Raw genomic sequence first — 27,860 nt, forward strand, 5'->3', positions numbered from 1 at the left:
GGAGCGACTGCCCCTCCCCCCAGTGCCGCCTCTCTGCAATGAATGGCAGCCTGTGCCTGCCTACACAGCCTGCGGCAGGGAGGGAGGCAAGAGGGACAAGCCTGTGACGCTGGTACTGGGCAGAGCAAGGGGCGGGCTGCAGCTGCCGCTCAAAGCCTGCAGGCTGCTAATTTGAGCTCTAGGGGCTGCTGGGGAGGTAAGCAGCTCGGCAGCGATGACTCAGTGATGTGAAGAACAGGATGTGGCGGAGAACAAGTCATGGTGGTTACTTGCTCTGATCTGCCTCCTGGCCCATAAACCTTGCGAGCTGCACGTAATCGCTCCCCTTTGTGCAGGTTGAAGACAGGCTCGAACAGCAACACTCGCTCTTCCCGTTGCGGGGATGGGCGTGCCAAGGATTAATATCCACTGAACGCAGTAGTGTATAACCTTGATGATCTGAACCCCTCGTTGATCTCCAGCTCCCTGTTAATTGAAATGGGGTCTCATGTCCCCCAGTGTCTATTAATTATAGCAGTCTCCTTTTGGTCCTGCTCTTACCCTTTAATTTGCCCCACTCCCGTTGGTCGCTGGGCATACTGCAATACCTATCTGTTTTCCCAGGCTTTTGAGAGGGTATGAGTTCCTGACTCACCTCCTGACAGGTGAGTTAAGAGGTTGCTATATTTGTAAGATAAAATTATTGTTTTTAAATGTTAACCCGCTAAGAACATTGCTGGGTGGACATATTGTAGACGTTCTAAATATATAAAAACATGTCTCTCATAATAAATCCTCAGCAAATATGTTAGACTCAGTCTTGTATTTAGTACAATTCTTATTAGATACATGTATACAACTCTTATTAGATATATAGTTTGCTTTAGTAGGATTATATTATATTTTACATGCAAAGCTATTTAAAACAACCTTCCTGTGGTTTTACCAGGTGCCCAGATATTTGCTGCCCTAGACAAAGTGGAGAATGTATTTAATTTAGACAATCAAAACTCCCTAAATATTTTACTGCACTAGGCAGCTGTCTGTTCTGCCAGCCTATATGGTTTGACTGTTGTGAAAGAGATACAGTATATAATCCTTAATGTGAAAGGGTAACACTTGCTAATAAATCAGAGATAAAGGACAGATATTGAGTAGTAGACAGCCATTATTTTAGTTGTTTAGAAAATGCTCATGTTTTAGGCTGTAATATAACATTAACTGCCATTAACTACCCTGTAGAAGAAAAGGGAATTATTCCAGAAAATTAGGAGATGTACAACATAGTCCACTGGAACTTCTCAATGACAAGAGGAACAGAACTCAAAACCTACTGGTCCAATAACTCAGGCCTCTACCACATAGACTAAAAGAAAATCATGTTAGCTAAAAACATGAGAGGGCCTATGAGACACAGATGAGTAGTTCAGATACCATCTAGTAGACGGCAGTGGCACACTCTAATACACACTCACAAACTAGCCAGTTAATTACAATATTTACATTATCAAGCAAGAAGTTCAAATAAAATATTCTGGAATTTTTTGCTTTAGACATCAAAATAAGGCCTTTCCAATGACTTCTTTGGGAGGACTCAATAGTGCAAGGAATTAGTAATGAGACATAGAGCCTTTGCCTCTAGTTATCAGTTCAGTCTATCTGATTGTGAACAAAAATTATTACCACCAAATATCTGTTCAGCAGCTAAAATGAAAAGAGTTGGTAGTTCCAGACCACATCCTAGAAGAAAGGTGTTGGTAATGTCATCAAAGATGGCCAAAGGGTTGAACAGGGCCGCCCGGGGGGGGGGGGGCAAGAGGGGCAATTTGCCCCAGGCCCCGAGCCCCACAGGGGCCCCCACCAGAGTTTTTTGGGGGCCCTGGAGCGGGGTCCCTCACTCGCTCCGGGGGGCCCAGAAAACTCTTGTGGGGCTGGGCGCAGGAGCTTCTTCTGCTCCTGGTCTTTGCTGGCGGGGGGTCCTTCCGCTCCGGGGCGGAAGGACCCTCCGCTGGCGAATTACCGCTGAAGACGGAGCAGGACCCGCCGCCGAAGTTCAGCTCGGTCTTCGGCGGTAATTCGGCGGCGGGGGGCCCTTCCCTTCCGGGACCCGCCGGCGAAGTGCCCCGAAGACCCGCGGCGGGGCCCCCCTCCGCCGAATTACCGCTGAAGACCAGGCTGCACTTCGGTGGCGGGTCCCGCTCCGTCTTTGGCGGTAATTCGGCGGCGGGGGGGCCCCCGCCGCGGGTCTTCAGGGCACTTTGGCAGCGGGTCCTGGAACGGAAGGGCCCCCCGCCGCCGAAGACCCCGGGCCCCCGGAATCCTGTGGGCGGCCCTGGGGTTGAATGAGCACAGAGAAGGAATCATACTAATATATATTTTGGAAAAGGGTTGTGGAAATTTTTATTGTCATTCTGTATCTGTTCTTTGATTAAAGGGCTTCATTTTCCAGGATTGTCAATTTGTCGACCTTTCAGAAACACTGATTTCAATTAGAATAGAAATTACTACAAAAATGCCTGAGTCATGAGCAGGACTGGCTCCAGGCACCAGCCCAGCAAGCAGCTGCTTGGGGCGGCCAACGGTGAGGGGCGGCATGACCGGGTCTTTGGCGTCTATTCAGTGGCGGGTCCCTCACTCCCTCTCGGAACGAAGGACCAGCCGCTGAATTGCCATGGAAGACAAGCGGCGGTGGTAGAGCTGCAGATTGCAATCACAGCTTTTTTTTGTTGTTGTTCTTTTTCTGCTTGGGGTGGCAAAAACCCTGGAGCCGTCCCCGGTCGTGAGCATATTTGTATTTTAAAAACTATTTGTAAATCACTAAACTTAGGCCTGGTTTATACTACAACGTTAGGTCAGCTTAACTACATTGCTCAGGGCTCTGAAAAATTGCACACCCTGGGCAATGTAATTAAGCTGACCTAAGCCCTGGCGTAGACACCACGAAGTCAATGGAAAAATTCTTCCATTGACCTAGCTACCACCTCTTGGAGAGGTGGATTTACTAAAGTGACGGAAAAACTCCTGTCTCTGTAGTGTCTACACTACAGTGCTACAGTGGTGCAGCTGCAGCACTTTAGCTGCGCTGCTGTAGTATTTCTGGTGTACACATACCCTTAGTCTCCTTTTTATAATAGGTGGCAATTCAGATATTTCTTGGGGGCAAGGGAGGGAATTCTGGTACCTGCTGCCCCTCCCATCAGGGACCCTATTCTGGTCCTCGCTCATCCCCCCCCCCCATTCCTCCTTCTGGAAACCCACGTCTCCTTTGGCTGACGAGTCTCCCATCTCCTAGTGCATGAGCTGGTGCTGCCAGGAGTTGCTCAGCAGAATCCCCAGTGCTTTGCTGTCAGGGCTGGCTCTACTGTTTTCGCCGCCCCAAGCAGCGCGCCGTATTGCTGCCACCGCGGAAAGGGGAAAAATGCTCTTCACAAGAATTTTTAGGAACTTTAGGGATAAATCATCTCCAGAAGGGAGGGTTCGGTAGCATTCAGAGAGGAGGTAACTCCATCAGAGGTAGGGAAATTATAATACTACTCCCTTCAATATGGTGGTAGAATTTTAACAAAAGGCTCTTCTAAGCCCTGGGGAGCCCCTCCAGCACACTGAATTGCAAAGATTTTAGGTATGTAGTGTAGTTGTAGCTTTGTCCGTCCCAGGATATTAGAGAGACAAAGTGGGTGAGGTAATATCTTTTATTAAACCAACTTCTGTTTCTGTTTTAAGGTGGCTTGAAAGCTCGTCTCTCTCACCAACAGAAGTTGGTCCAGTAAAAGAGATTACCTCACCCACCTTGTCTCTGTAAATATTTTTAGTGGCAGAAGTATCAGTTGAATAAGCCATCATTTTTTGCAGATTCACACTGTCATGTATCTGTTCAGATCATGCTGCACATTAAAAACGAAACAAAACAAAAAAACAAGCTAATCAGTTACTGTAAATAGTATTTTAAGAACCCCACAAATATTCTGTAGAAGTTATAGTATTTCCTGTAATATCTACAAACAAATACCAAAACTTCCTACCATTTTCCTCAGGAAATTTTCACGGGCTCTTTATTATTACTCTGCTGATTACACTGAGTTTATCCAAATGTGTCTTAAGGCCCAATCCTGAAAGGTAGAAGGCACCACCTACTATGCGGTGCTGAGTGCCCTCAACTTCCGTTTATTTAGGTGTGCATTGAAGGTGCGCTCCACCTTGCTGGATCAGGCCCTTAACCAATCTTTCATAATGTCTAAGATCTTTCATAACTTCTAATCTTTCATAACTCCTAAACACTGGCCAATTCCTCTCACATAACTCTTATGGTCTACACACATTACTCTTATTTAAGCATGTCAACTCAAAGTAGTTTCATTTTGACTGGATCTGAAATACTGCTGTTTATCAGGTACTTCATTATTTGCCTGACTGCTCATCATCTTAGATTAGCAGCTCTTACAGGTCACTCTTCCTCCATCCGAAGAAGTGAGCTGCAGCTCACGAAAGCTCATGCTAAAATAAATTTGTTAGTCTTTAAGGTGCCACAAGTACTCCTGTTTTTTTTGCGGATACAGACTAACACGGCTGCTACTCTGAAATCTTCCTCCACAGTTGCATAAGGGTCATGCAGCTTCTTTCTTTTAGAAAATGAACATCTGGTGAAGTGAAAACTTGTAACTCCTGACCTAAGTAGAAAACAGACTGTAATTGTAGATCTCTCTCTCTTCGGGTACGTCTACACTACGGGATTATTCCGAATTTGCATAAACCGGTTTTGTAAAACAGAATTTATAAAATCGGGTGGAGCGCGGCCATACTAAGCACATTAAATCGGTGGTGTGCGTCCATGGTCCGTGGCTAGCGTCGATTTCTGGAGCGTTGCACTGTGGGTAGCTATTCCCTAGCTATCCCATAGTTCCCGCAGCCTCCCGCCTTGGAACTTCCGGGTTGAGATCCCAGTGCCTGATGGGGCAAAAATCATTGTCGCGGGTGGTTCTGGGTAAATGTCGTCAGTCACTCCTTCGTCTGGGAAAGCAACGGCAGACAAGCATTTCGTGCCTTTTTCCCCTGGATTGCCCTGGCAGATGCCATAGCATGGCAATCATGGAGCTTGTTTTGCCGTTTGTGACTCTCACCGTATGTGTACTAGATGCCGCTCACAGAGGCGGTTCAGCAGCGCTACACAGAAGCATGCTTTTGCTTTTGCATGACAGCAGAGATGGCTACTAGCCATATTGCACCATCCAAACCCTTCAATAAATTGGAACTGAGGATGATCATGGCTACCAGTCCTTTTGTACCATTTGCTGCTAGTGCCCCTGGCCATCGTATTGTACCATCAGCCGCCCATGGCGGGGGGGGGGAGCAAGGATGTTGGTGTTGACGGCTGCAGCATCGTGTCTATCTGCAGCATTCAGTAAAGATAGGGTGACATGTAAAAAAGTCAGAGGATTGTTTTACCTTTCGCTTCTGGGGGTGGGTGGGGGGTGGGTGAGTAGATTGCCAAGCTATGCCCTGACCCGCGGACACTGTGTTTGACCCTAGAAGCATTTGGAGCTCAGCCAAGAATGCAAATAATTTTCGGAGGCTGCAGGAACTGTGGGATAGCTTCAGTCCTCCAGTCCATGCGCATCCATTTGATTCTTTGGCTTTCTGTTACGCTTGTCACGCTGCAGTGCGCTGAGTCCCTGCTATGGCGTCTGTCTGGAGATTTTTAAAAAAGGATTCTGAATTTCATCTTCTGTAACGGAGCGCTGATAGAACGGATTTGCCTGCCCTTACAGCGATCACATCCGCATGGTCCATGCGGGAGCTCTTTTTTTATTTTGATTTCGGACTACATCGCCACCCGTGCTGATCGGAGCTCCACGCTGGGCAAACAGGAAATATTCAAAAGTTCGCGGGGCTTTTCCTGTTTACCTGACCACTGCATCCGAGTTCAGATTGCGGTCCAGAGCGGTCACTGGTGCACTGTGGGATAGCTCCCGGAGGCCAATACCGTCGATCAGCGTCCACACTAACCCTAATCCGATATGTTAATACCGATACTAGCGTTACTCCTCTCGTTAGGGAGGAGTACAGAAACCGGTTTAAAGAGCCATTAAAATCGATATAAGGTGCCTCCTAGTGTGGATGGTTTTGGCGTTAAATCGGTTTTACGCTCCTAAAACCGATTTAAACGCCTAGTGTAGACCAGGCCTTCCAGGAAGTAAAGCCTTAATTGATATATTTGTCATTCAATTAGATGTGGTATTCTTTGTTTCCTGTTCTAGCCAGTTGTGCAGCGTTAATCAATGCCAATGTTCTCTATGCCATCTGAAGTGCACTATCATAGTCTATTCAGTTGTACAGTACAGACAGGAGGGTCAACCAAAGGTGAAACTGCTATAACTGAATTTGATTTAATTACTCCTCAGCCAACAATTTGTCATGTCCCTATTTAACAGTAATTGTAAACTGCACAAATTGTACTATATTGGTGTAGATATCACACAGAGAATCCAACCACCAACATCCCTTCAGAAATCAGCATGAAATACATGGAAATCGTCATATAAAATTCCTTGTCACGTCACAGGTTTGAGGGATGATCTCTTAATGGGAAACTAAATGGGAAAGCAAACTACTAAAAGCAGGACTATTAATCCCACAGTGCAAAAGAGCACTTCCTTAGCATCACAGCTGGTGACTTTCTCCATTGTTATTAAAGCACTTCAGGGTGATCCCTTACAGATGCTCTTTTATCTACCATGGGATTAGTCATATGAAAATTTTAGTTACTTTTTCTAGCCATTTATCAAAGGGGTAGCTGTGTTAGTCTGGATCTGTAAAAAGCAACAAAGAGTCCTGTGGCACCTTATAGACTAACAGAAGTATTGGAGCATAGGCTTTCGTGGGTGAATACCCACTTTGTCAGACGTATGTGATGCACAGGACTCTTTGTCGCTTTTCTAGCTATTGTTACTAAAGCTTTTATGAATGTATTGTTCTTATAAAAGATGAGGGGTGCCTGCAGTTGAGAGATGTTCTGGATAATAAGGCTTTTAACATGCAACCAACTGTTAAAATGCTCATTTGAAATTACAATGATAGTTTTAACCCCTAATAAAAAGAATGTTTAGGGCCAGATTTTGGCTTTTCCTGTTGGGTGTGGAAGAGGAAGAGGTAAATTACAAGGAGACTTGCTTGACTACAACACTCCTAGAGGAATTGTGGAGATATCAACAAGAGTCCCGTTGTTTGTACTCCCTGCTCATAAGCAAAGGGGCATTCATAGCCCAACCAGTGGCTGTTACTAATACGCTAAAGTTGCACTAACAGGAGTGCATGCTTACAACCCCGCTTAAAGGATGTTCACTTCCCCAGCGCTCACAGATATATTCTGATTGCCTCTGCGGGCTGACAGAATGCTCCAGGGAACTACTCCTGGTGCAGTGTCCTCCTCTCTTTCCCCAATGTTGCAAATTAGCCACAATCTAGTCTTAAACATTTAGGGCAGAATTCTGCTCTCAGATCTGTTCTGGGAACTCCTCATATATATAGGTAGATCAGAATATTGGATTCAAGATCTGCCAGGCAGCTCTGATAGCAAGATTGTACCCTTCATTATTTTCTACTCCAGAAATAAAAAATAATATAAAATTAACCAATTATAACTGGAAAATTGTATTGAAGAAACTTGAAAATAAAGTATCAGAGGGGTAGCCGTGTTAGTCTGGTTCTGTAGAAGCAGCAAAGAATCCTGTGGCACCTTATAGACTAACAGATGTTTTGCAGCATGAGCTTTCGTGGGTGAATACCCACTTCTTCGGATGCAAGCAGCTTTGCACTGCTTGCATCCGAAGAAGTGGGTATTCACCCACGAAAGCTCATGCTGCAAAACATCTGTTAGTCTATAAGGTGCCACAGGATTCTTTGCTGCTTGAAAATAAAGATGATGCTAACCCACCTTATAAAGGTCTTAAGAGATCTACAGAAGAAAAGCACTAAATATTATTACTAATGGGACTAGGTTGCTCCTTCCTGTGGTAAAACCTGTGAAGGACCTGTGGGCCCAGCCCATATATATGGACAGAGGTGACACATAACTGTGGATAGTGGGTGGTCTGCAAAGCAGGCACCTAGAAGCACTGGGACTCCAGCATCAGGGAAGGAGAAGCAGCTCCATATAGCAGGGGAGGGGGGGGGAGCCTCAGCCCACATGCTGCATGGACACTCAGGTGAGCGCTGCCACCAAGGTGAGCTGCTGCCTCCTCGCTGCTGGGCATCCCAGTGAGAGGTGTCCCAAGTCCTTTCCCAGACTCTGCAGTGGCCACTCTGGATGGGTCCCTTCGGAACATATAACTGTTGCTAAATGGAAGGCTGAAATCTGGGGGGGGGGGAGGGCATATGACCCCATGTGCCCCCACTCACGCGTCACCTAATAATGTGGAGGATCTCATGGGATCCAAAGAAAATCATAAATCAACCACATAGAGGCCCTGTGCCTTCAAATTGGCTCTCTATTCCTGGTGATCCCTAATCTTGGTAATGTAGCTCAGATGGACTTTCCCCAATGTGCCTGTCTGGTACCTCTTTAAAGGGAAGTTTTCCTCTGTAGAAAGGCTATTGCTTTTTATCAATTTAATTGACTCTCTCTCTCCTTGCTCTTCTTCTTATGAAAAGAGATGAACAGAAGTTCCTCTTTTACCTTTTGTATACTATCTAGGACATTTTTTTTGCATACCCTTTTAGTTATTTTGTATCTAAGATGAACAGTCCCAGGGTATATGTACATTAAGGACCCTGTCTACATAGTTAGGCTGGAATAGCCCCTTAAGTGTAGATGCAGCCTAAACCAACAGGAGTTTTTCTGTTGGTGTAGGAATACCACTGCTCTGAATGACATTATCTACACTGACATAAGCCTTCTTCCATTGACACACAGTAGAACCTCAGAGTTACAAACTGACGGTCAACCACACACCTCATTTGGAACATGAAGTATACAATCAGGCAGCAGCTGAGACAAAACAAGAAAAGCAAATACAGTACAGTGCTCTGTTAAATGTAAACTGCTAACAAAATCAAGGGAATGTTTAAAAAAAGATTTGACAAGGTAAGGAAACTGTTTCTGTGCTTGTTTAATTTAAATTAAGATTGTTAAAAGAAGCATTTTTCTTCTGCATAGTAAAGTTCCAAAGCTGTATTAAGTCAATGTTCCGTTGTAAATTTTTGAAGGAGCAACCATACCATTTTGTTCAGCGTTACGAACATTTCAGAGTCACAAACAACCTCCATTCCCGAGGTGTTCATAACTCTGAGGTTCTACTGTAGCTGTGTCTACACTGAGATTTTTGTTGGCATAGCTATGTCGGTCAAAAGTTTGTTTTTTTTCACACCCTGACTGTAGTAGCTATGCCGACAAAACATTCAAGTGTAGACCACGCTGCCATCTTTTCAGCCTCTCTTCACTGAAGAGGGTTTTTTTTTAATACCCCTAATCATTCTTGTCACCCATCTCTGAATTGTTAAACCATCATATTTTTGTTGCACCTTTTTTGAGACCAGGACTGAAAAACACTCACCTGCTCCCTTCCTCTTCATTGTTGGTGACATGTGTCCTAAACCCAGCCAATCCTAATCTAATACTCACTTCAATCACTATTATCCCTGCCCCTCTTCTCCATCTTCTTATTCTACTCTCTCTAACCTGATTCCCCTTTCCCTCTTCCTTTCATCTGCTCCTTCAGGAACGTTCAACTGAGCTAAAGAACAAAATAAAGTGATACCATCAAGACAAATACATAATGAACCCAGCAATCTTACTATTGTAACCCTCATCCTCCCGTTCCTCTTTTCTCCTTCCTGTATTGTTTGGTGTTCTCACTCATTGTATCATGTCTAAAATTAGATGCATCTCCTTTATTTGGCCTCTAAAGTATCTAATATACTTATACACTCTAAAAATAGTAATAGTCATGTGCACCCACTCTGTCTTGAAGAGAACCACTGAGGACTGAGAGAGTTTTTCAGTCTCCAGGATCTATTTAATTATTTGTCTCTCTGGTGAGACTGCCACGAAAGGTAACAAATACTACAATTTGTGATGGAGACTTTTATGATGTGGACACATCTCAGCAGGAAACCTGATGGACAACACCTCACTCATTTCACATAGGCCATTGAACTGCCAGCTGATGGTAACAACTTCTGGGCAGAATCCCAGAATAAATTGTACCAAATACATTTTTCAAGCTGACTGTGCAAAAAGGAGAAAAATAAGGTTTGGAAACATGGTCTGGAGAAGAACCTATTGCGATAAGGCAACAATTTCACTGCACATGATTTACAAATTGGAAAAGATTCCTGAATTTAAAAAAACTGACTCGTACTTTCTGATTCCAGGCTCAAAAATTGAAAGACAATGAAGATTGAAGAGACATCAGTATTTCAGATGGGAATCAGATTAAAGAAGTGAGGTGGAATTAGTGTGGGGGAAGATCAGAGTTTGGCATATTGTTACAGGAACATGTGAATTTTAATAGAATGTAATACCTGGATAATCAACCTCATTCTCATCAAGCTATTAGGGCAGTCTGTGGGTGAAAAGGACACGGTCTCAGCCTTTAATCTTTGTGAAAAATGGCTACACTTGAAGTATTATAGGTTGCATCAAACTAATCCTTTGCCTAGAGCTCTTCTGACATAATAAATCAGTGGTGCTACTCCACAAATATGGCTGAAAACAAAAATGCTATGGATCATATTCACTGTTGGCATAAACAGACTCAAATCCACTGAAGTCAATAAAATGTATCCATGTATGTCAGCATTGAATTTGACCCACTGTTTATATAAAGCTTAATTAGAAACAAAGAAAGGGAGAGAAAAATGTTTGTCAAGCAACTGAGTAATATGGTAGGGGAAAATATTTCTTTAGGAGTTTCTAACAATGAAAAGTAAAAGTCACAATGGCATTTGAGATGTTTATTGGCACAGATCTTTACTACTATCTGTAATAGTAGTGTATGTTGTTAACATGCCTTGGAAATGAGAATATTTTCCAGTTTAAAAAAAAGATGAGACTTTCAAAGTTTGCTATAACCTGTGGCATGCACCTAAACTTATTAATAAAAGCAATCATTTTCAACAGGCTATACTAGTTTTGGGTGCCCCTGCTTTTGGATGCCCAAGTTGAGATACCTTGGACCTGATTTTCAGAGGTGTGTACCTGCAGCTCCCAGCGACTTCATGTGGAACACTCCAAAACTGAGCTATCCAAAATCAATAGCCACTTTTGAAAATTTTGACCTTAGTGTGTGTGATGGGACAAATGTCCTGCTACACCTGTCTAACTTCCAGCTTTTTGCAAGAGATCTAGGATTTGGGGGGATTTTTCAGGCCCTCAGGACCAGTGCTAGTTTAAGCACATTTGGACCCCTTCCACAGACAAGGCCCAAAATTCAGTTGTCACATTCCAGGATGCAGTCCAGACAAGTAAGAGATTGAGTCACCACCTTCCCCGGAACCTTCAGTGCCTCGCAATGTTTTGCTGTTGTAGCCACTCACAAATGGCCTAACAGTGTGTAGGCCACACCCTGGTGTCTGTGTATAACTACATCCATGACCCAGCAGCTCTGATCTCAGCAGCCTGTCAGTCACACTCTGGCTTTCACCAGACTTGGTTACTACTTGTGGGGTGCCCCCCCCCAACTTCCAATCTCAAATTTCTCTCAAAATATATGTTCTGCAGTGTTCAGCCCTCTACTGGGCAGTTCAGATATTAGGGGTCCTTTGCCCCTGTAAAGGGTCAGTATGCAGCAGTTTGCTACTTTTACTGGAGCTATCCAAACAGTTCAGTTTAAATACACTTTATTAGCTTTGATTAAAAAAAATCAAGTTTATTTAATTACAAAGAGAGAGATTTTAAGAGAGTACAAGGTATTAAACTCAGAAATGGTTACAAGAGAAATAATGATAAAAAGCTTTCTAGTAGCTAAAACTTAACAAGCTAGACTTGGTGCAAGGTAATATCCTTACCGCAGGTTCCTAGCAACATTGCTGACCAAATTCTCAGGGCTCTAATTGCTCTGCCATGCCAGCTATGGGGATGTAGAATTGAACAAGGATATGTAGTTCAGTGGATAGAACTTTAGACTGGGAATACTGGGTTCTCCTCCTGGCTTTGTCATTTACTTGCTATATGACATGGGCAAGTCACCCAACTCCCCTGTGCTTCAGTTTCCCATCTATAAAATGGGGGTGGTACCTATCTCTGTAAAATGTTTGAGATGTCTGGGTCTAAAAAGCTCTATATAAGTGTTACATTATTATAAAGTCTCATTAATAAATTATTATGGAGTTGGGGAATAGGGAATGTGTCCAGAAATGGTTAGTGTATTTGCAGAAGGAGTTAAGGAAGGACTGGAGATCTTCAGACTTTTCATTTGGTGAACCACCTGGGACAGATCCTTTCATAGACCATCTTCTCTCATACCCCTTATATGTCTGATTGTTCCTTCTGCATGTTGTTCAGTGAGGTCCTCTTCCTTCTCTCTTCCACTTTCAATGGGAGTTCCAGAGAAGTCCATCCTTTACCACTTTCTCTTACCCTTCTGCAGAAGAACCTAAGTGCCTTACGAGCATAAGTCTTACCAAGTTGTTTAAATGCTCTTGAAAATACCACCCCCTTTGCTTCTACGGGCCGTTATCTTCTCACATGGCTTTAACTACTAGATTTATGAACAATTAATAAACAGAGACATTTCCAGATTTCAAGGAAATGTAGTGTCCTGCTCATACTCTCTATAATGGGATACCTCTTGTCTGACTTTTCCCCACTGCAGTGCTTCTCACCAAGGCTTCCCGTTGCCATTTTTTAAATGGGTATCCAGATAAAAATGAAGTAAAATATTTTTACATCAAATTTGTAAAATATAATTACAATTATAAAAGGGCATATGGAAAATAACATGTGCCCTTCTTTAAGTGAACTGAGCCAGTGACTGGTGTCAAGAAGCATCTTCTTTGAAGACTGCACAGGGGTTCTTGCTTTATTCAGCATCAGTTTGTCATGGTAGTACAGTGATTCCCTGAGATGCCACGTAGTAACAGGGCAATCTCATGGGCCCTGAGAGTGATTCCTGGAGGGTTGTGTGGCTGATCCTGAGGATGAGGTAAACAAGGGAGACCTCACAAAGAGAGGGTGAGTGGCAGCCATCAGGGGCTTTACTAAAAGGCCACAGTTTGTGTGTGCATGTGCTTGTGTGCAATATTACCAACCCCAAATATTCAGTGCACACATGTGCGCTTGTGTGCAAGTCAACCCGTGTGTGCATGTGCTTTTGCATGCAATACTGTCAATCCCAAGTATTCAGTATGTATGCATGTGCACGTTTGTGTGCAGTAGTGACAGCCCTAAGCATTACATGTGCATGCATATGTGCTCGTGCACCCATGTACTTGTGTGCAATATTGCCAACCCCATTCAACGTGTGCGCATGTGCACTTGTGTGCAGGTCAAACCCAAGCATTCAGTTGTCCATGTGCTTGCGTGAAATACTGTCAACCCCAAGTATTCAGTATCTATGTATATGCGCACGTGCTTATGTAGAATATTGCTAACCACAAGCATTCAGTGTATTTGTGTATATGTGCAAAATTGTCAGCCCCAAATATTCAAAAATCATGAGTCAGTTTAAAAAATAAATCATGACTTGCTAAAAAATAAAGATACTTTTAAAAAGTAATACATTTTGGGTTGTTATTTGTCTTCTGGTTTTGGTGCCTTTAGAGTGAACTCGTTTCACATTTTTCTTCCCAAGCCTGAAAGCTAGACGCTCCCCTTTGAAAAAGATGGAGCACGTGATGTGATCAGTACAAGAGAACTCCGGCGGGACACAGCAAATATTGCAAGAAGACCAGCAATCAAATCAAAAGCCTTGGCCTGTACAGGCACATAGTGCAGCGTCACACAGACTGTGCCATAGAATCACTTAGATCAGCATTTTTTCAAAGTTTGGGTCGCGATCCACTATTGGGTCGTGGCATATCAGGCACTGAGTCGCTCTGGTCAGCACCGCCAACCGGGAGGTTAAAAGTCCCATTGGCGGTGCTGACCAGCTAAGGGACGCTAGTGCCAGCGGCGGCTCTAGGAATTTGGCCGCCCCAAGCAGTCATGCCTGCGGGAGGTGCACCGGAGCCGCGGGACCAGCGGACCTCCCGCAGGCATGACTGCGGAGGGTCCGCTGGTTCTGCGGTTCCAGTGGACCTCCCGCAGCTGCGGAGGGTTCGCTGGTTCCACGGCTCCGGTGGAGCATCCGCAGTCATGCCTGCGGGAGGTCCACCCGAGCCGCGGGACCAGTGAACCGTCCGCAGTCATGCCTGCGGAAGGTCGACTAGAGCCACGGGACCAGCGGACCCTCCGCAGTCATGCCTGCGGGAGGTCCGCTGGACCCGCGGCTCCGGTGGACCTCCCGCAGGCATGACTGCGGAAGGTCCGCCGGACCCGCCTGCTGCCCTGCCGGCAAAATGCTGCCCAAAGCGCGCGCTTGGCACGCTGGGGTCTGGAGCCGGCCCTGGCTAGTGCCTATCTGTTCCAACACCGCGCTGCGCCTTGGAAGTGGCTAGCAGAGGGTCCAGATTCTATGCAAGGGGGCCTTGGGGCTCCACGCTTTGCCCCAACCCTGAGCACTGGGAGCTGGGGAGGGGCAGTGCCTGCGGGTGAGAGTCGCTTGGAGCTGCTTGCGCGCCTCCGCCTAGGAGATGGACCTGATGCTGGCTGCTTCAGGCGCAGCGTGGTCCGTGGTGCCAGGGTAGGTGGGAAGCCTGCCTCTGCATCCCGGCTGTGCTGCTGACTGGGAGCCGCCGGAGGTAAATCCGTGCCTCAACCCCCACGCCCCAATCCCCTGCCCCAGTCCTGAGCCCCCCCAACACCCCAAACCCCTCATCCCTGGCAACACCCCAAGCCTGCACCCCTATCCCTGATCCCTTCCTGCACCCCAGCCCACAGCCCCCTCCCACACCCTGAACCCCTCATTCCCGGTCCCACCCAGTAGCCCTCAGCCCTGCACCCCAACCCTCTGCCCCAGCCCTGAGCCCCCCCACGTCCCTAACCCCTCACCCACAGCTCCGTTGGGTCGCGGGCATCAACAATTTTCTTCAACTGGGTCCCCAATAAAAGAGTTTGAAAACCACTGACTTAGACGGTTTGCTAACCTGAGTCCCTGTGGGACCCGTGAGAGGAACTAGTCCCGCCTCTTTGCCTCCGTCTCCATGGCACCCAGGAGAGGGCCTGAAGCGGCGTAGTCGCGGATTAATTACATCACCCACTTTCTGAGATCGCGTCCATTCGAGTAATTAGGTGCCCGTAGACTGCCTGCCTCGAGCTGCGAAAGGCGGCCGTGAGGCTGGACTCGCCTCCGCCTCTTAATCCTCATTCAGTGTTAAAACACTGGCGCCCCCAGTCCCTGCACGCCCCGGGTGATGCACACACGGAGGGAAAGCGGGCAGGCAGCGAAAAGGGCACCTAGCCAGGGGGCTTTCAGTGCCGCAGCCGCGGGGCCGTTGGAAAGAGAGGACGCGCGTTGCGCGCGGGGGGAGGGATTTCTTTAGTCCCCGCCCCTTGCGCGTGCAGGGGGTGTGTGGCCTCTCCTGTGGGGCCCATGGAGCTGCCCAGCGTCCACAAGTGTCTCCAAGTGAGTCAGCCGCAGAGGCTCGGGTGGCGGCTGCCTGCGAGGGGCGGGTGGTTCCCGGCTCCAGCGCCTCAGCAGCCGGCGGGGCGGGGCGATACTGGCCCGGCTGCGCCTGTGAGAGGTGGCGCTGGCGGAGGTGCTGCCCCTCCGTGGCCGCTGACGAGCCCCCGCCGCTCCGCCAAGGCAGAACGGGCCTTGTGGCTGCCGTAGCAATGCCCCGCGCCCCCAGCCGCGTGCCAGGTTGGCGGGAAACGGTCTCACGTGCCGCGGCTGCCTGGGCGGGGGCGGGGTTGCCCTCTTCCCGCGCCGGGCAGCGCTTTCACTGGCCTCCTCCCAACCCGTCTTGGGCTCAGCTAATTCGTAACCCCCATTTGGGACTTTCACACCGCGCCAGGGGGGGAAAAACCCTCCTAAGCTAGGGAAATACGAGTGTGAACCACGAACACTGGCGGGGGACTTGGAGGCACGGGTATTACTTCATACTAGCTTTATCTGCCCCTTCCCCCAGTTAACCAGATTGCAAGCTGGTAGTGTTGTTGTTCTTTACAGTAGATGTACAGTATGCGCTACTGTTAGCTGCATTTTCCACATGATAAATCTAGGTATCTGCTTAAGGACCAACTCCATCGAGTGGTTTTACTCACATAAACCCTGATTCATCAAGGTACTGAAACACATGCCTAGCTTAGTCTCAGAGGCCAGTGAGATTATTTCCAGACTAAAGTTAGAATTGTACATTTTTGCAAAATCAGGCTCTTAATTCCAGTCATGCAGTTGGTTCCATAGGGGTCAGCCTCCATGGATATAATACTAGGGCCAGGCGCTTAGTTTGTAATTACCTTTAGGATAAAAGGAGATGAACACATTAATTGTTCACCGTGACCACTTGGCATTTAAATGGCTAAGCTATTTATGTTGTTTTTATTGTGTTTATTTAGCTTTTGCGTGTTTCCAACATCTTAAATTGCTCTTTTGCTTATTAGAAGATGAAGTGTATGATGCTGCTATTTATAATAGCTGAACATAAACTTCTTAAGATCTTCCAATCTAGTTACCATTTGGATTTACAATATCCTAATTCATGTAAAAAACCACCCCCATTTGAAGTGTACTTTTTTATTTTTAAAACTTTTCTGATCCTGCAAACACTTATGGCATCCTTAACTTTACTTGCTTGGGTATTCCAATTGACTTCAGTGTAACGGTAATCAAAATCATAAGAGTTTACAGAAATAAGCCTAATCATATTAGAATAGTTGGCTGGGGAACAGTACTGCAGAAAAGGATCTTGGGATTACAGTGGATCACAGATTGAAAATGAGTCAACAGTGTGATGCTGTTGCAAAAAAGGCAAGGGACATACTAACAGGAGTGCCATGTGTAAGTCATGGCAGGTAATTCTTCTCTGTAACGGGAGTGCTATGTGTAAGATGGCAGCTAATTGTTCTGCTCTGCTTGACATTGATAGTACTCTGGCTAAGGCCTTATGTCCAGTTTGGGATACCACATTTAAAAAGTGTGAACAAATTGGAGAGAGTCCAGAGGGGAGGGGAAAAAAAAGACTTGGAAAATACAAGAGTGAAAGAATTGGGCATATTTGGTTTAGAGAAGAGAAGACTGAGGACATGGACATGAGAGTCTTCAAATGTGTAAAATGGTACAATAAAGAGGATGGTGATCAATTGGTCTCCATGTCCACTGAGTGTAGGAAAAGAAGCAATCATTTTAGTTTGTAGCAAAGAAGATTTGGGTTAGATATTGGAAAGTTTTTCCTCACTATAAAGATAGTTAAGCAGTGGAATAAGCTACGTAGGTGAAAATAATATAAATATATTAAGTGCTTTGCATCCTAAAGCTATTTATATACTAAGAGCTTCAATGGGACTAATCATGTATAAAGATAAGCACAAGTGTGTCTGCAGAATTGGGGCCTATGTTTCAAAGTATAGTCCAACACAGCAGTTTTCAAACATCATTGCATTGTGAGCCCCCTTCTGACAACAAAAATTACATGACCCCAGGAGGGGGGACCCAAGCCTGAGCCCACCCCAGTCCTGCTGCCCCGAGCTGTGGGGGTACCCAGAGCTGCAGGCCAAGGACTTCTGCCTTGAGCAAGAGGCATGTAACCTTAGCCTGCCTTTCCAGGGCTGAAGCCTTAGGGCTTTGGCCCTGGGCGGTGGGGCTCAGGCTTTGGCTTTGGCCCTAGCAAGTCTAACACCAGTCCTTGGGGTCCCGACCCACAGTTTGAGAACCTCTGGCAACAACGTGCATATATTCTCCCTCCTCTTTGTGTATAAAGACATATTTTTCACTTGATGCACTGACAAAATAGAAGTATTTGGTACTGATTCACTAAACTGTACAGAGGATATTATATCTTTTGTGTATATCCTAAGGAAAGTGTGTTTGAGTTCATTCTCCATAAAAAATATTAAGCCAATGGCTTTCTGAAGTACCTGGCTTTATGCATATGAGTGACCCACGGTAAACATACTGGGGTTTATAAAAATGAATGTTAATCAGAAATGTTAGGAACCCACATTAATATAGCATATGAAAATTTCATTTGGTAAAATGTTTTTCTCTTACTTTCCAGCTCAATAATGAAAACGAACAGCTACTTAAGAAGTTGAAAAGGCTGCATAGAAAAAATCAACAGCTAGAAAATGATTTGGCTCAGATCCAGGAGAAACTGCATCTGGATCAGTTAATGCGTGACTATGTCACAAGCAGAGAGTAAGAATTGTTATTTCCCTGGATTAAAGTCTCGATGCAGGGATGACATTGCCATGCAGAACCTGGGTACTTGTCCCCTGATGACATCTTTTAGATCAGGGGTTCTCAACCTTTTTCTTTCTGAGGCCACCCCAGCATGCTATAAAAACTCCACGGCCTAGCTGTTTTTCTACATATAAAAGCCAGGGCCAGCGTTAGGGGGTAGCAAGCAGAGCAATTGCCCCAGGGCCCCATGCCACAGGGAGCCCTGCAAAGCTAAATTGCTCGGGATTCAGCTTCAGCCCCGGATAGCTGGGCTTGGAACCCCAGACTTCAGCACTATGCGGTGGGGCTTCGGCTTTCTGCCCTGGGCCCCAGCAAGTCTAATGCTGGCCCTGCTTTGGCAGACCCCCTGAAACCTGCTTGTGGCCCCCAAGAGGGCCCCAGACCCCTGGTTGAGAACCACTGTTTTAGATGAACCATTAAACATAATTTGTTCTGCTTATCGTTGTTGCCTGTCCGTTCAAGGGAAAAAGGGGGATGATAAAAGCCTTGGGGCATGGCTCAAAAAAGAGTAGAGGGCAAGCCTGGTGCTCTGGACAAAATTCACATTGTCAGTGCAACAACAAGTTCTAATATCTATCTGTATGTATGTGGCTGCTGCGTTTGCTTACTCAGTGTGCAACCAGTATCCAACTTAGTGTAAAGTGCTCTAGGATATTTTGATGGTAAATAAACGATCAGTGAGTGTAATGTGCAATACTTTTAAGTAATAATGTTACTTAAAACATCTGGAAGTGAAGTTTTGACCCTTTTTTTTTTTTTTTTTAAAGTTTTGGTGCTTTGAAAAGTAGCTCGATAGCATTCAATGTAGCTCTATATGCAGTATTTTCAGGACTTTCCATACAGAGTGAAAAACATGGAAGTGTAAACTTGTGTTTTGAGGTCAAAGGAAAAAAAGTCTTCATTTATCCTTCCTAATTTAAAATGTCCCATCAAAGTTCTGAAATCTGTTTGCATTGTTGAGTGGGAGAGAGACCATTCTTAAGCTGTTGCATTTATTTCAATTAAGTGTTCAGGTTCAAACAGAATCCCACTTATGGCACAAGGGAGGTGGCAGTCTCAAGAAGGAAATGAAAGTAGCAAGCGAAAGTGCCAGGTAAGTTCTTCTGGGGACTTGCTTATTTGCAAGGTTAATGAAGCATGTCTTTTCTCACTGGAATTAGCATACTTTAAGGGATTTATATGGTGATTCACTTCTCTTGGGTAGAATATGGAGTATATTATTCATGAGAAATGTCAATTCAAATTCCTACATTATGCTATAGAAATCAAAATTCATTTTGTTTAAGTGTTGAGAAAGGAATGCTTTGATAGTGCTTCAGACAATGAAAGTAGAGAAAAATATATAAGGCTTGAGTAGAAATTTTCTCTACAACTCACTCACTTGGGAAAAATAGAGGGAAGTGGGGAAGCTTAGGGGAAAATGGAAAGAAGTTAGGAAGCTTGTGGAGAGGAGAAAGATAAATGACATAATTTGAGGTTAGGAATCTAGAAGTATTAAATGTAAGTCATTCGTTGGACAGTGCACTGTCCAATATACCGTTACACAGCAGTTAAATCATCCTATTGCTTCAGTCTGTTATTCTTTGAACAAGAAGTGATTTATTTTACATTGGGGTTTGTGAATTATTTCTGAATGTGAACTCTCATAACTGGCTTTGATGTGAAGAGTACAGTTTTAGTTCAGTTCACAGAAGGAGCATTAAGGCTGTCATCATGCAATTTGTAGTGCATACAGGGTCTGCTTTGCTTGCATGGAGCCATATTAAGTTCACTGGGACTCCATATAGGTGTAGCAGTCCATTCATGCTCTATCAGTTGCAGGATTGGAGTCTTACATCTTATTTGTCAAGGTTTTGGATCAAATTAAAGATTCGAATACATATTTTATAGGACAATAGTTATTGGGAAGTCACCAAGAATTTGCCTAAGTGGTAGGAATTCTCCTAGCTTTGCTAGTATCAAATGTTCATAATTAAAAATCCCTTTCACTGAAGTCTGAATTATATACAGTAGTTCAATTGACAAGAAGGAAGAAGACAGAGCCAATATCTTGATAAATGCTTTTTCAGCACTTAAAGTGAATCTGATTTTTACAGTGTTTCTAGCCTATCACTATTTTCTATAATAGTTCATGATTATCCTTATTAAGGAGATAATTGTAATGCATGTGTGGCAGTGGTGGATTAATGATTTTGCCGCCCCTAGGCCCTGAAATAATTGCTGCCCCGCCTGCCCCGATTCCACCCTTTCCCCACCCCCATTCCAATCCCTTCCCCAAAGTCCCCGCCCCAACTCTGCCCCCTCCCTGCCCCTATTGGATCCCTTCCCCAAATCCCCGCCCCGGCCCTGCCTCTTCCCCCAGCGCGCTGTGTTCCCCCTTCTCCCCCTCCCTCCCTGCCCCGCAAAACAGCTGTTTTTGCAGCGCAAGCACTGGGAGGGAGGGGAGAGAAACAGGACGCGGCGGCGCGCTCGCGGAGGAGGCAGAAGCGAGCTGGAGGGGGGGGGGGGGGGAGCTTCTCCGTGGGTGCTCAAATTTGCTGGCCTAGGCAATAATACACTGCTGATGTGTGGTAATGTTTGTCCTCCTGTCTTTTTATTGCACTATTAAAACTTGTTAGGTGAAATAGGATACAACACACTCATGCAGTCATATTTGACTTTATAGGCAAAATGTAAAAAAATAAAATCTTATACACCATGAATATTTCTCTCTCTCTCTCTTCTGTAACTCTAGCTATGAGGTGTTTCTGTGAAAGTTAATAAAATAAGTTCAATATGCCAAACATTCAATATAAGCACCCTTTGTTTCATGAGACTGAGAAATAACTTTATCCATAAGAAACCTTCAGCGTTTGTATGTATAGCTTTATAGAAAACAGAGGTTTTATCATAGTGTCTGTTTCAGAAAGCACAGGATTCTTCACATAGCCAGTTGCATTTTGTTCTCAGTAAGAGCCCAATCCAATACCCATTGAAGTCAGTGACCTTTGAGTCAGGCTTGAATAGTCCAATCCTTAATCCATGAAGTCATTGGGCCTACTCATATGAGTAAGGGTTGCAGGTATGAACCATACATTACTGTTCTTTGTTGATGTCTAGTGTACAGGTTTTTTTTTGTATATCTATTTTGGATTCATTTCATATCAATGTTGGTATTTGAATGGGCATATTTCTTATACACAAGAATACCAATAATTTGGGTTATTACCTAAGATTATGCTCTGTTTCTAGGAGTTAATGAACATATTAATGGTGTAATAGGAGAAACATCCATGCGTATTCACTAGTTCAGTGGTTTTCAAACTTTTTTTCTGGGGACTCAGTTGAAGAGAAGCCGGACTGCCGCTGGGGCACAGTGCAGTGTCGGAAAAGATAGGCACTAGCCTGCCTTAGCTGGGCGTCACCGCTAATGGGACTTTTAACATCCCGGTTGGCGGTGCTGACCAGAGCAAGACAACCCAGTGCCTTACATGCTGGGTCGTGACCCATGGATTGAAAAACACTGCACTAGTTAATCCAGGGGTCGGCAACCTTTTGGAAGTGGTGTGCCGAGTCTTCATTTATTCACTCTAATTTAAGGTTTCGCGTGCCAGTAATACATTTTAACATTTTTAGAAGGTCTTGTTCTATAAGTCTATAATATATAACTAAACTATTGTTGTATGTAAAGTAAATAAGGGTTTTAAAATGTTTAAGAAGATTCATTTAAAACTAAATTAAAATGCAGAGCCCCCCGGACCAGTGGCCAGGACCCGGGCAGTGTGAGTGCCACTGAAAATCAGCTCGCATGCTGCCTTCGGCACCCATGCCACAGGTTGCCTACTCCCGAGTTAAGCTATGGACCTGATTTATGTTGACTCAGAAATATGAAATATAAGTACAATCCAAAGGGTTTCCGTATAACTAACACACTACCAAATGTGAGCAGGCTTTTTTTTTTTTTTTAAAAGGATTCTGGTATGAAGGAATAAAATGGTAATTTGCATGCTATATTCAGCAGTTCATACACTTTTTTCTGTTATTAGAATACTTCAGATGTATAATAACCTGCAGAAACGTTATGACAGAGAAATCAAAATAAACCAGGAACAAAGTGAAACAATTAAAAATCTCACTGTAAGTAGTGACTGTTCAGTTTAGTTCAAATAATTTAATGTGACACTTAAGGATAAGTTTTGAGCTTTCCTAATATTTGTATAAATGGTCATGAATATTTCTCTTTTCATTCTCTCTTTAAATTTTCTCTCTTTTCCTTGTTGAGTTCACAGGTGAATGGTCTTATTTTGACTTTAAGAGTAAATTCTGTCACTGCTGTCTTTGGTCCATGACTTCAGTGTTGATTACCTTTAGGCTATTTTTGTAGATACTTTTGTTTACAGTTATGTAAATGTAGCCACTAGATAAAGAAAATTGTTGTATTTTAGTATTTAGTTTAAAAAATGTGGGACATGCTGTATCTGACAATACTATGTAATATTTCAAACTAATATTTCCCCAATACATTTAAATTCATTAAGTGCTTCTTCAGATTTATGTACTCTGATTAATCATTTTTCAAAGTAAAGTGTCATGGTTGTTGTATGGCTGATATCAGTAAGATCAGATCAGGACCTGTGTAAAATGTTTCATTTTTTTTGTGGGAGGAGGGTTGGTATTTCTTATTTGTTTCTATGTATTATAACAGATTTTTTTAAAAAATTGGTGTTTGCAGGATTTGTCTCTTATCCTTCATGCTTTTGCTGGTAAATTCTGTTCTAAATTAGATATTGAGATCTTTAAATTGGTGCTCGAGATATTTCTAATCACATAAATCTGAGATTGATTTTTTTTTGTACACTTGTGCTTTAAATTTTCAATTTTTTTTAACATAGATTAAAATTCATGAGCTAGAGCATCAACTTCAAGGACAAAAGCAAAGAATTGAGCAGCTGGAATGTAAAAAGGTCTCCCAGAAGGACAACACTGTTTCTGGAGTAAGGACTCCAACAGCAGAGAGAGAAGTAACATTTTCTCATAGATGCATATATAAAAAGAAGGGAGCCTGTTCTTGCAAATATTTAGGTAATAGATATGTATAGCAGTTTACAAAACAAACATTGACTCCCTGCTGTGATGCTTTTATACATGTCATTTCTCATCAAAGAGGCTGCATTTCATCCTAAAACATAGGGCTCAGTCAAGGCCACGTGCTTCATTTAGCCATTTTTCAAAGCTTAATAGCACTTCAGATACTACAATAAGGCCTATGTGAAAATGGCCCCATCTGATCAGTAGATCTGCGTTGTGTAGATTTAGTCTAATATATTTTTATTTTAGTGACAAAAAACGTTTGCTGCTTTTTTTTTTTTTTTTTTTTTTGCTTAGACCTATAAAGCCAGTGTAGCTCTGGGAAAGGAGCTGTAGTCTATATCTTGTGTATCAACATTATTTACTATGTTATAGTCAGCTGTACATGTACAAACCCATTGGAGGCAGTCTTGTTGCACAGGTATGCAGCTTTGTACTTTTGACTTCAGAATCTTAATTTTTGTTGATGTATGAGGGAGAACCTAGCCAGATCTAACCTTTCACTCCCCCCACCCCCTTTTATTTTATTTTATTTTTTAACAGCAAACTGGGTACTTTTGTTATGGAAGCTAAGAGACAAACCTAGACCCCACACAGTATAATTTTTATAAGGTTACTTTTCTAGAATAGAGCAGAGTGGAACAGGATTTTATCTAACTAATAGAGGAACCCATCAGAGGAATAGTTTATATATAGAGTGCCCAGACTACTGTGACATCAAGGTTTTTATTTAAAGCCAAGAACTCCCTGCAATTCCAAAGTCCTCAAATCATGTGTGAGAGTAGAGTTTCTGATTGTTGGATAGAATGCTAGCAAAGCAAAAATCTCAGAATAGGCTTTTATAAAAATGTACAAAAAACTATCCCACTGGCATATCCTATGATCTCGTAGTTGTTGGAAATGGGTAGGATCAAATTTTTAAAGGTAAATAATTTTTTTTCTAAAATACTGTTATGCCAATTACTGCTCATAACACAAACATTGGATGTAGTATAATATGATGTATGAGAAGTTAATTGTAGTGATTAAAATATGAATTTTTAATTTGAATGTAGAGCTATTGCTGCTTGAGATTCAAAAGCTGAAGAAAAAAAATGAGAAGTTGTCTAGAGAAAGGAGAATGCAAAGAAATGAATTACCTGGATTAGACAAGGTACTTTTATGGTAAATTTAATAATAGACAAATTTATAAAACTAACTTCCTAGCGTATATTAACCATAGAAGTACTTGCTGTTGTATAAATGGACTCCAATATGTGTTTGCTTGTTAGCATTTAAAATGTCTTTGGTTTAATTCTCCTCCATTCACACTTGTTCAGGAAGAGGAGTAATTGGAATTCAGATGAACTTTTGTTTTTACCTGCGTGATTCTCTTGTGAACACGCTTTTATCTTGGGCGACTTCTGTCTCTAGTCCTCCACCTTCATGATTATTTTCTCTGTGTTACGGAGACACTGACTAAAGTGTAAATCAATTAACTTAGTTCTGCCCAACAGATAGATAATTGCATCAAGAACAAAAACAAATTTCTCAAACTAAGTATCCACTGCTGCTCTGTAATATTTGTGAGTGAAGGATTATTCTCCCATGGAGTTAATTACTCCTAAGGCAGGACTTTTCACTCTTATTTGCTGGGCTGTTAAAATAGACATTTGGACCAAGGGGAAAGGGAGTTAGTGGGAAGTGTTGGTAATTCTTGAAATGAAATGGTAAGAGTTGGAGGGCTAATCTTACTGTTCATCTGAGTTATTTGAATATCCAGATGAAAGTTTTCTTCATTTTTAGCAGCAAATTTCCTTTCAGTTGTTTTTAGCTTTATGCAAACACAAAAATCAAATGATTTCAGCTCGGTCCTTTTGATTGGAGGACAAACATTAATCCATTGGCTCTTGGACTGGGACATTTGTAGCACATGCTGGCATCATTGGCATTCAAGTGATTTGGGAACTTCAGTCCAGTTAGGTGCTTTTGTAATTTTATGCTCGGTGTGTAGAGAGTAATCCTAATAATTGTATAGTCCTGAGTGTGTGTTGAAGAATAAATTCAGATACTGATGTCACTTTTCACTTGTTTTCAGTATTAACTTAGTGCTACCTCTTGAAGGACGTACTGCCTTGTCCTGTTGTTCTCATCAGCTCCAACAGGTTTTCATCTGGGTAGTACTTACAGATCCAGCAGGAAGTGGTGTTGGTGATTTATGGTGTGTGACTGTTTTCTAAGGATTGTTACTGAATCAATATAGCCCAGTCTGATGTTTTATTTAGGAGGTAGGGTTACTACTGTGTGATTGAAAATCTCATATTTCAGATGAGAGATCTATCTGAGGACCTAATAATTTGTCACTAAGGTTGTTATTACTGATATACTAGTAGCTGAAAGCCTGTGATATCACATGGGTGTGGCAGTTGGGCCACATAATCCACAGTCTATGCAGCCTTTCTCATACAACCAATATAACTGTTGCATGCAAATTAGCTATAGAGGAAGGGTGGTGATTGGTTGAGTTACCTCTGATATTGCAATGGTCTAGGACTCCTGGCTTGGCATAGATACATGCCTAGTATAGCTGCACACCACACAGGTGTAATTCATAAAATTAAAGTGGCTGAGAACTTAAAAATTGGACAGTAAAACAGTGAATCTGGTGATATTCTGAACAAAAAGAGCTCTCAGCCATGCTTGTAGCTGTTTCTGTCTCCTCATGCTGACTCAATGGACATTGTAGGCTTCACAGTGACATACAGAGTAACAATTGTGGAATTTTATTATACAGATGACTACAAGATGTGTGTGGCAGGTTACAAAGCCAACATTGACTCCTTTCTCCAAAGCACTTAGTCAAAGTAAAAACAAGAGAAGGACACAGTAAAATCTGGAGGCATCTTTATCATGTAGTCTCTTTTGAAAGTAGTAGATTCTGTGTCACCTTTCAAGCTAGAGTTCTGGATCATTACATTCTGCCTACTGTTGCTAAACTTCCTCTGTAAGTGATTTGGAAATGCTATTCTTTTTCTGTCTGAAAGATTGCCTGTGCACGTCATTGCCTTGACTCCTCCATTACTGAAATCCGTATCCATACTTTAGTCTCCTCTCTCCTTGACTATTGCAGTTCCAGTCTTTATGGACTCACTCCTAACTCTCAGCTCTCCAGACTCTATGATATGTGGAATTCTGCTGTCTGGCTTTTGCAAATACAGAGAAATGTAAATTTCCATTAGCAGACACCTCTTTTGGCTCCTGATTCACTTTGAGAACCCATTGAAATCCCTTTGGTTTTTTAAATTTTCACTGATTTGTTTCCCGTGTCTTTGTGGACTTTGTTTTCTCTCTTGAATCCATCTTACTATCTCTGTCCACACCAGTGGGTTTGTGTGACTACCTATCCTTCTTGCCATTTAGAACTACCTTTTTGTCTTTCTGCAACATTGGCTCTTCTCTCCTTTGCTTCTCTCTTAATTTCTCTTGCTGCCATCATATTTTTTACTTTACTTTTATTATTTGTCTGTAAAATATTTTGAAACTGTTTGTATGAAAGATGCTATATAAAAATTGTAAGCTGTTGTGCAGTATTGCAGTTAGCTGTTACATCTCAGTTCAGATGTGGTTGCAGCCTCACTGGTGACCAAAGTGATTCCTATGTATATAACTTGAGTACTCTGAGGGTACGTCTACACAGCCCACAGCAGCGAGTGTCAGAGCCCGAGTTGATAAACTTGATGTTGCTGTATAGACGTTCCGGCTCAGGCTCTGAAGCCCATCTCCCTCACCAGGCTTCAGAGCCTGAGCTCTGGCCCGAGCTGCAATGTTTATGCAGCTGTCTTTAGCATGTTAGTGGAAGTTTGAGTCTATCGACTTGGGCTGTGAGACTCGCTGTGTCTGTACCCTGAGAAGTAGGCTGAAGCAGGGGAAAATTTTGACGTATGACCATAACCTTCCAATGTCTAATGGGAAATGTAACTAGAACAAAAAAAGTTGAATACTGAATTTTCTTTTTTAGGAATTTTTTGACGAGATAGAAGATTTAAAGTATGCTCTGCAAGAATCAATAAAACTGAATAATCAGTATGAAAAGTGCTTGAAACACATAAGTTCAACATATGGATTTGCTTTTGCCGCACCTTTTGTAACTAGTAATAGTCGTATAATTTAATAGAAATTAAACATTCCATTTAGATTTTTAATGTTGAATTCTTTTCCAAAAACACAGACCAACCTGGTTACCAGGTTAGCACTTCATTTTCCACAATAAAATCATGACTTCCTTGACTCTAACATGCAATTTTACAGTGTTCTGTATCTTTTACATTGACCCTTGTGCCTTTGCTATATAGTTTTTGAATAAACTGTCCTTTTATAATTTTGTTTTAGAAATTCAGT

The 27,860-nt window shown here is 43.2% G+C and overlaps 1 protein-coding gene and 1 long non-coding RNA gene across 9 annotated transcripts; both read left to right on the top strand.

The window, feature by feature from the left end:
- Positions 1-194: 194 nt before the first annotated feature.
- Positions 195-11,092, top strand: LOC120396508. Its single transcript, XR_005593187.1, has 2 exons — positions 195-644; positions 10,348-11,092. It is a non-coding gene; the product is annotated as an uncharacterized LOC120396508 (long non-coding RNA).
- Positions 11,093-15,480: 4,388 nt separating this feature from the next.
- LOC120398921 (centrosomal protein of 290 kDa-like) lies at positions 15,481-27,854 on the top strand. 8 transcript variants are annotated; one of them, XR_005594816.1, is made up of 8 exons: positions 15,481-15,638; positions 18,232-18,371; positions 19,423-19,509; positions 22,442-22,532; positions 23,288-23,477; positions 24,539-24,636; positions 25,561-25,683; positions 27,481-27,610. XR_005594816.1 is itself a non-coding variant. In XM_039526681.1 (7 exons), the coding sequence occupies exons 1-7, from the start codon at positions 15,606-15,608 to the stop codon at positions 27,631-27,633; spliced, it is 792 nt and encodes a 263-aa protein (XP_039382615.1). In that variant the 5' UTR covers positions 15,481-15,605; the 3' UTR covers positions 27,634-27,854. The 8 variants fall into 8 exon arrangements, 5 of the variants coding, with proteins under 5 accessions (XP_039382615.1, XP_039382618.1, XP_039382619.1 ...); XR_005594818.1 differs by lacking the exon at positions 25,561-25,683 and having other exon boundaries at positions 23,288-23,416; positions 27,481-27,615; XR_005594819.1 differs by lacking the exon at positions 25,561-25,683 and having other exon boundaries at positions 23,288-23,389; positions 27,481-27,615.
- The last annotated feature ends 6 nt before the right edge of the window (positions 27,855-27,860 follow it).

This window comes from Mauremys reevesii, linkage group 2 (assembly GCF_016161935.1).
Source record: "Mauremys reevesii isolate NIE-2019 linkage group 2, ASM1616193v1, whole genome shotgun sequence".
NCBI lineage: Eukaryota > Metazoa > Chordata > Testudines > Geoemydidae > Mauremys > Mauremys reevesii.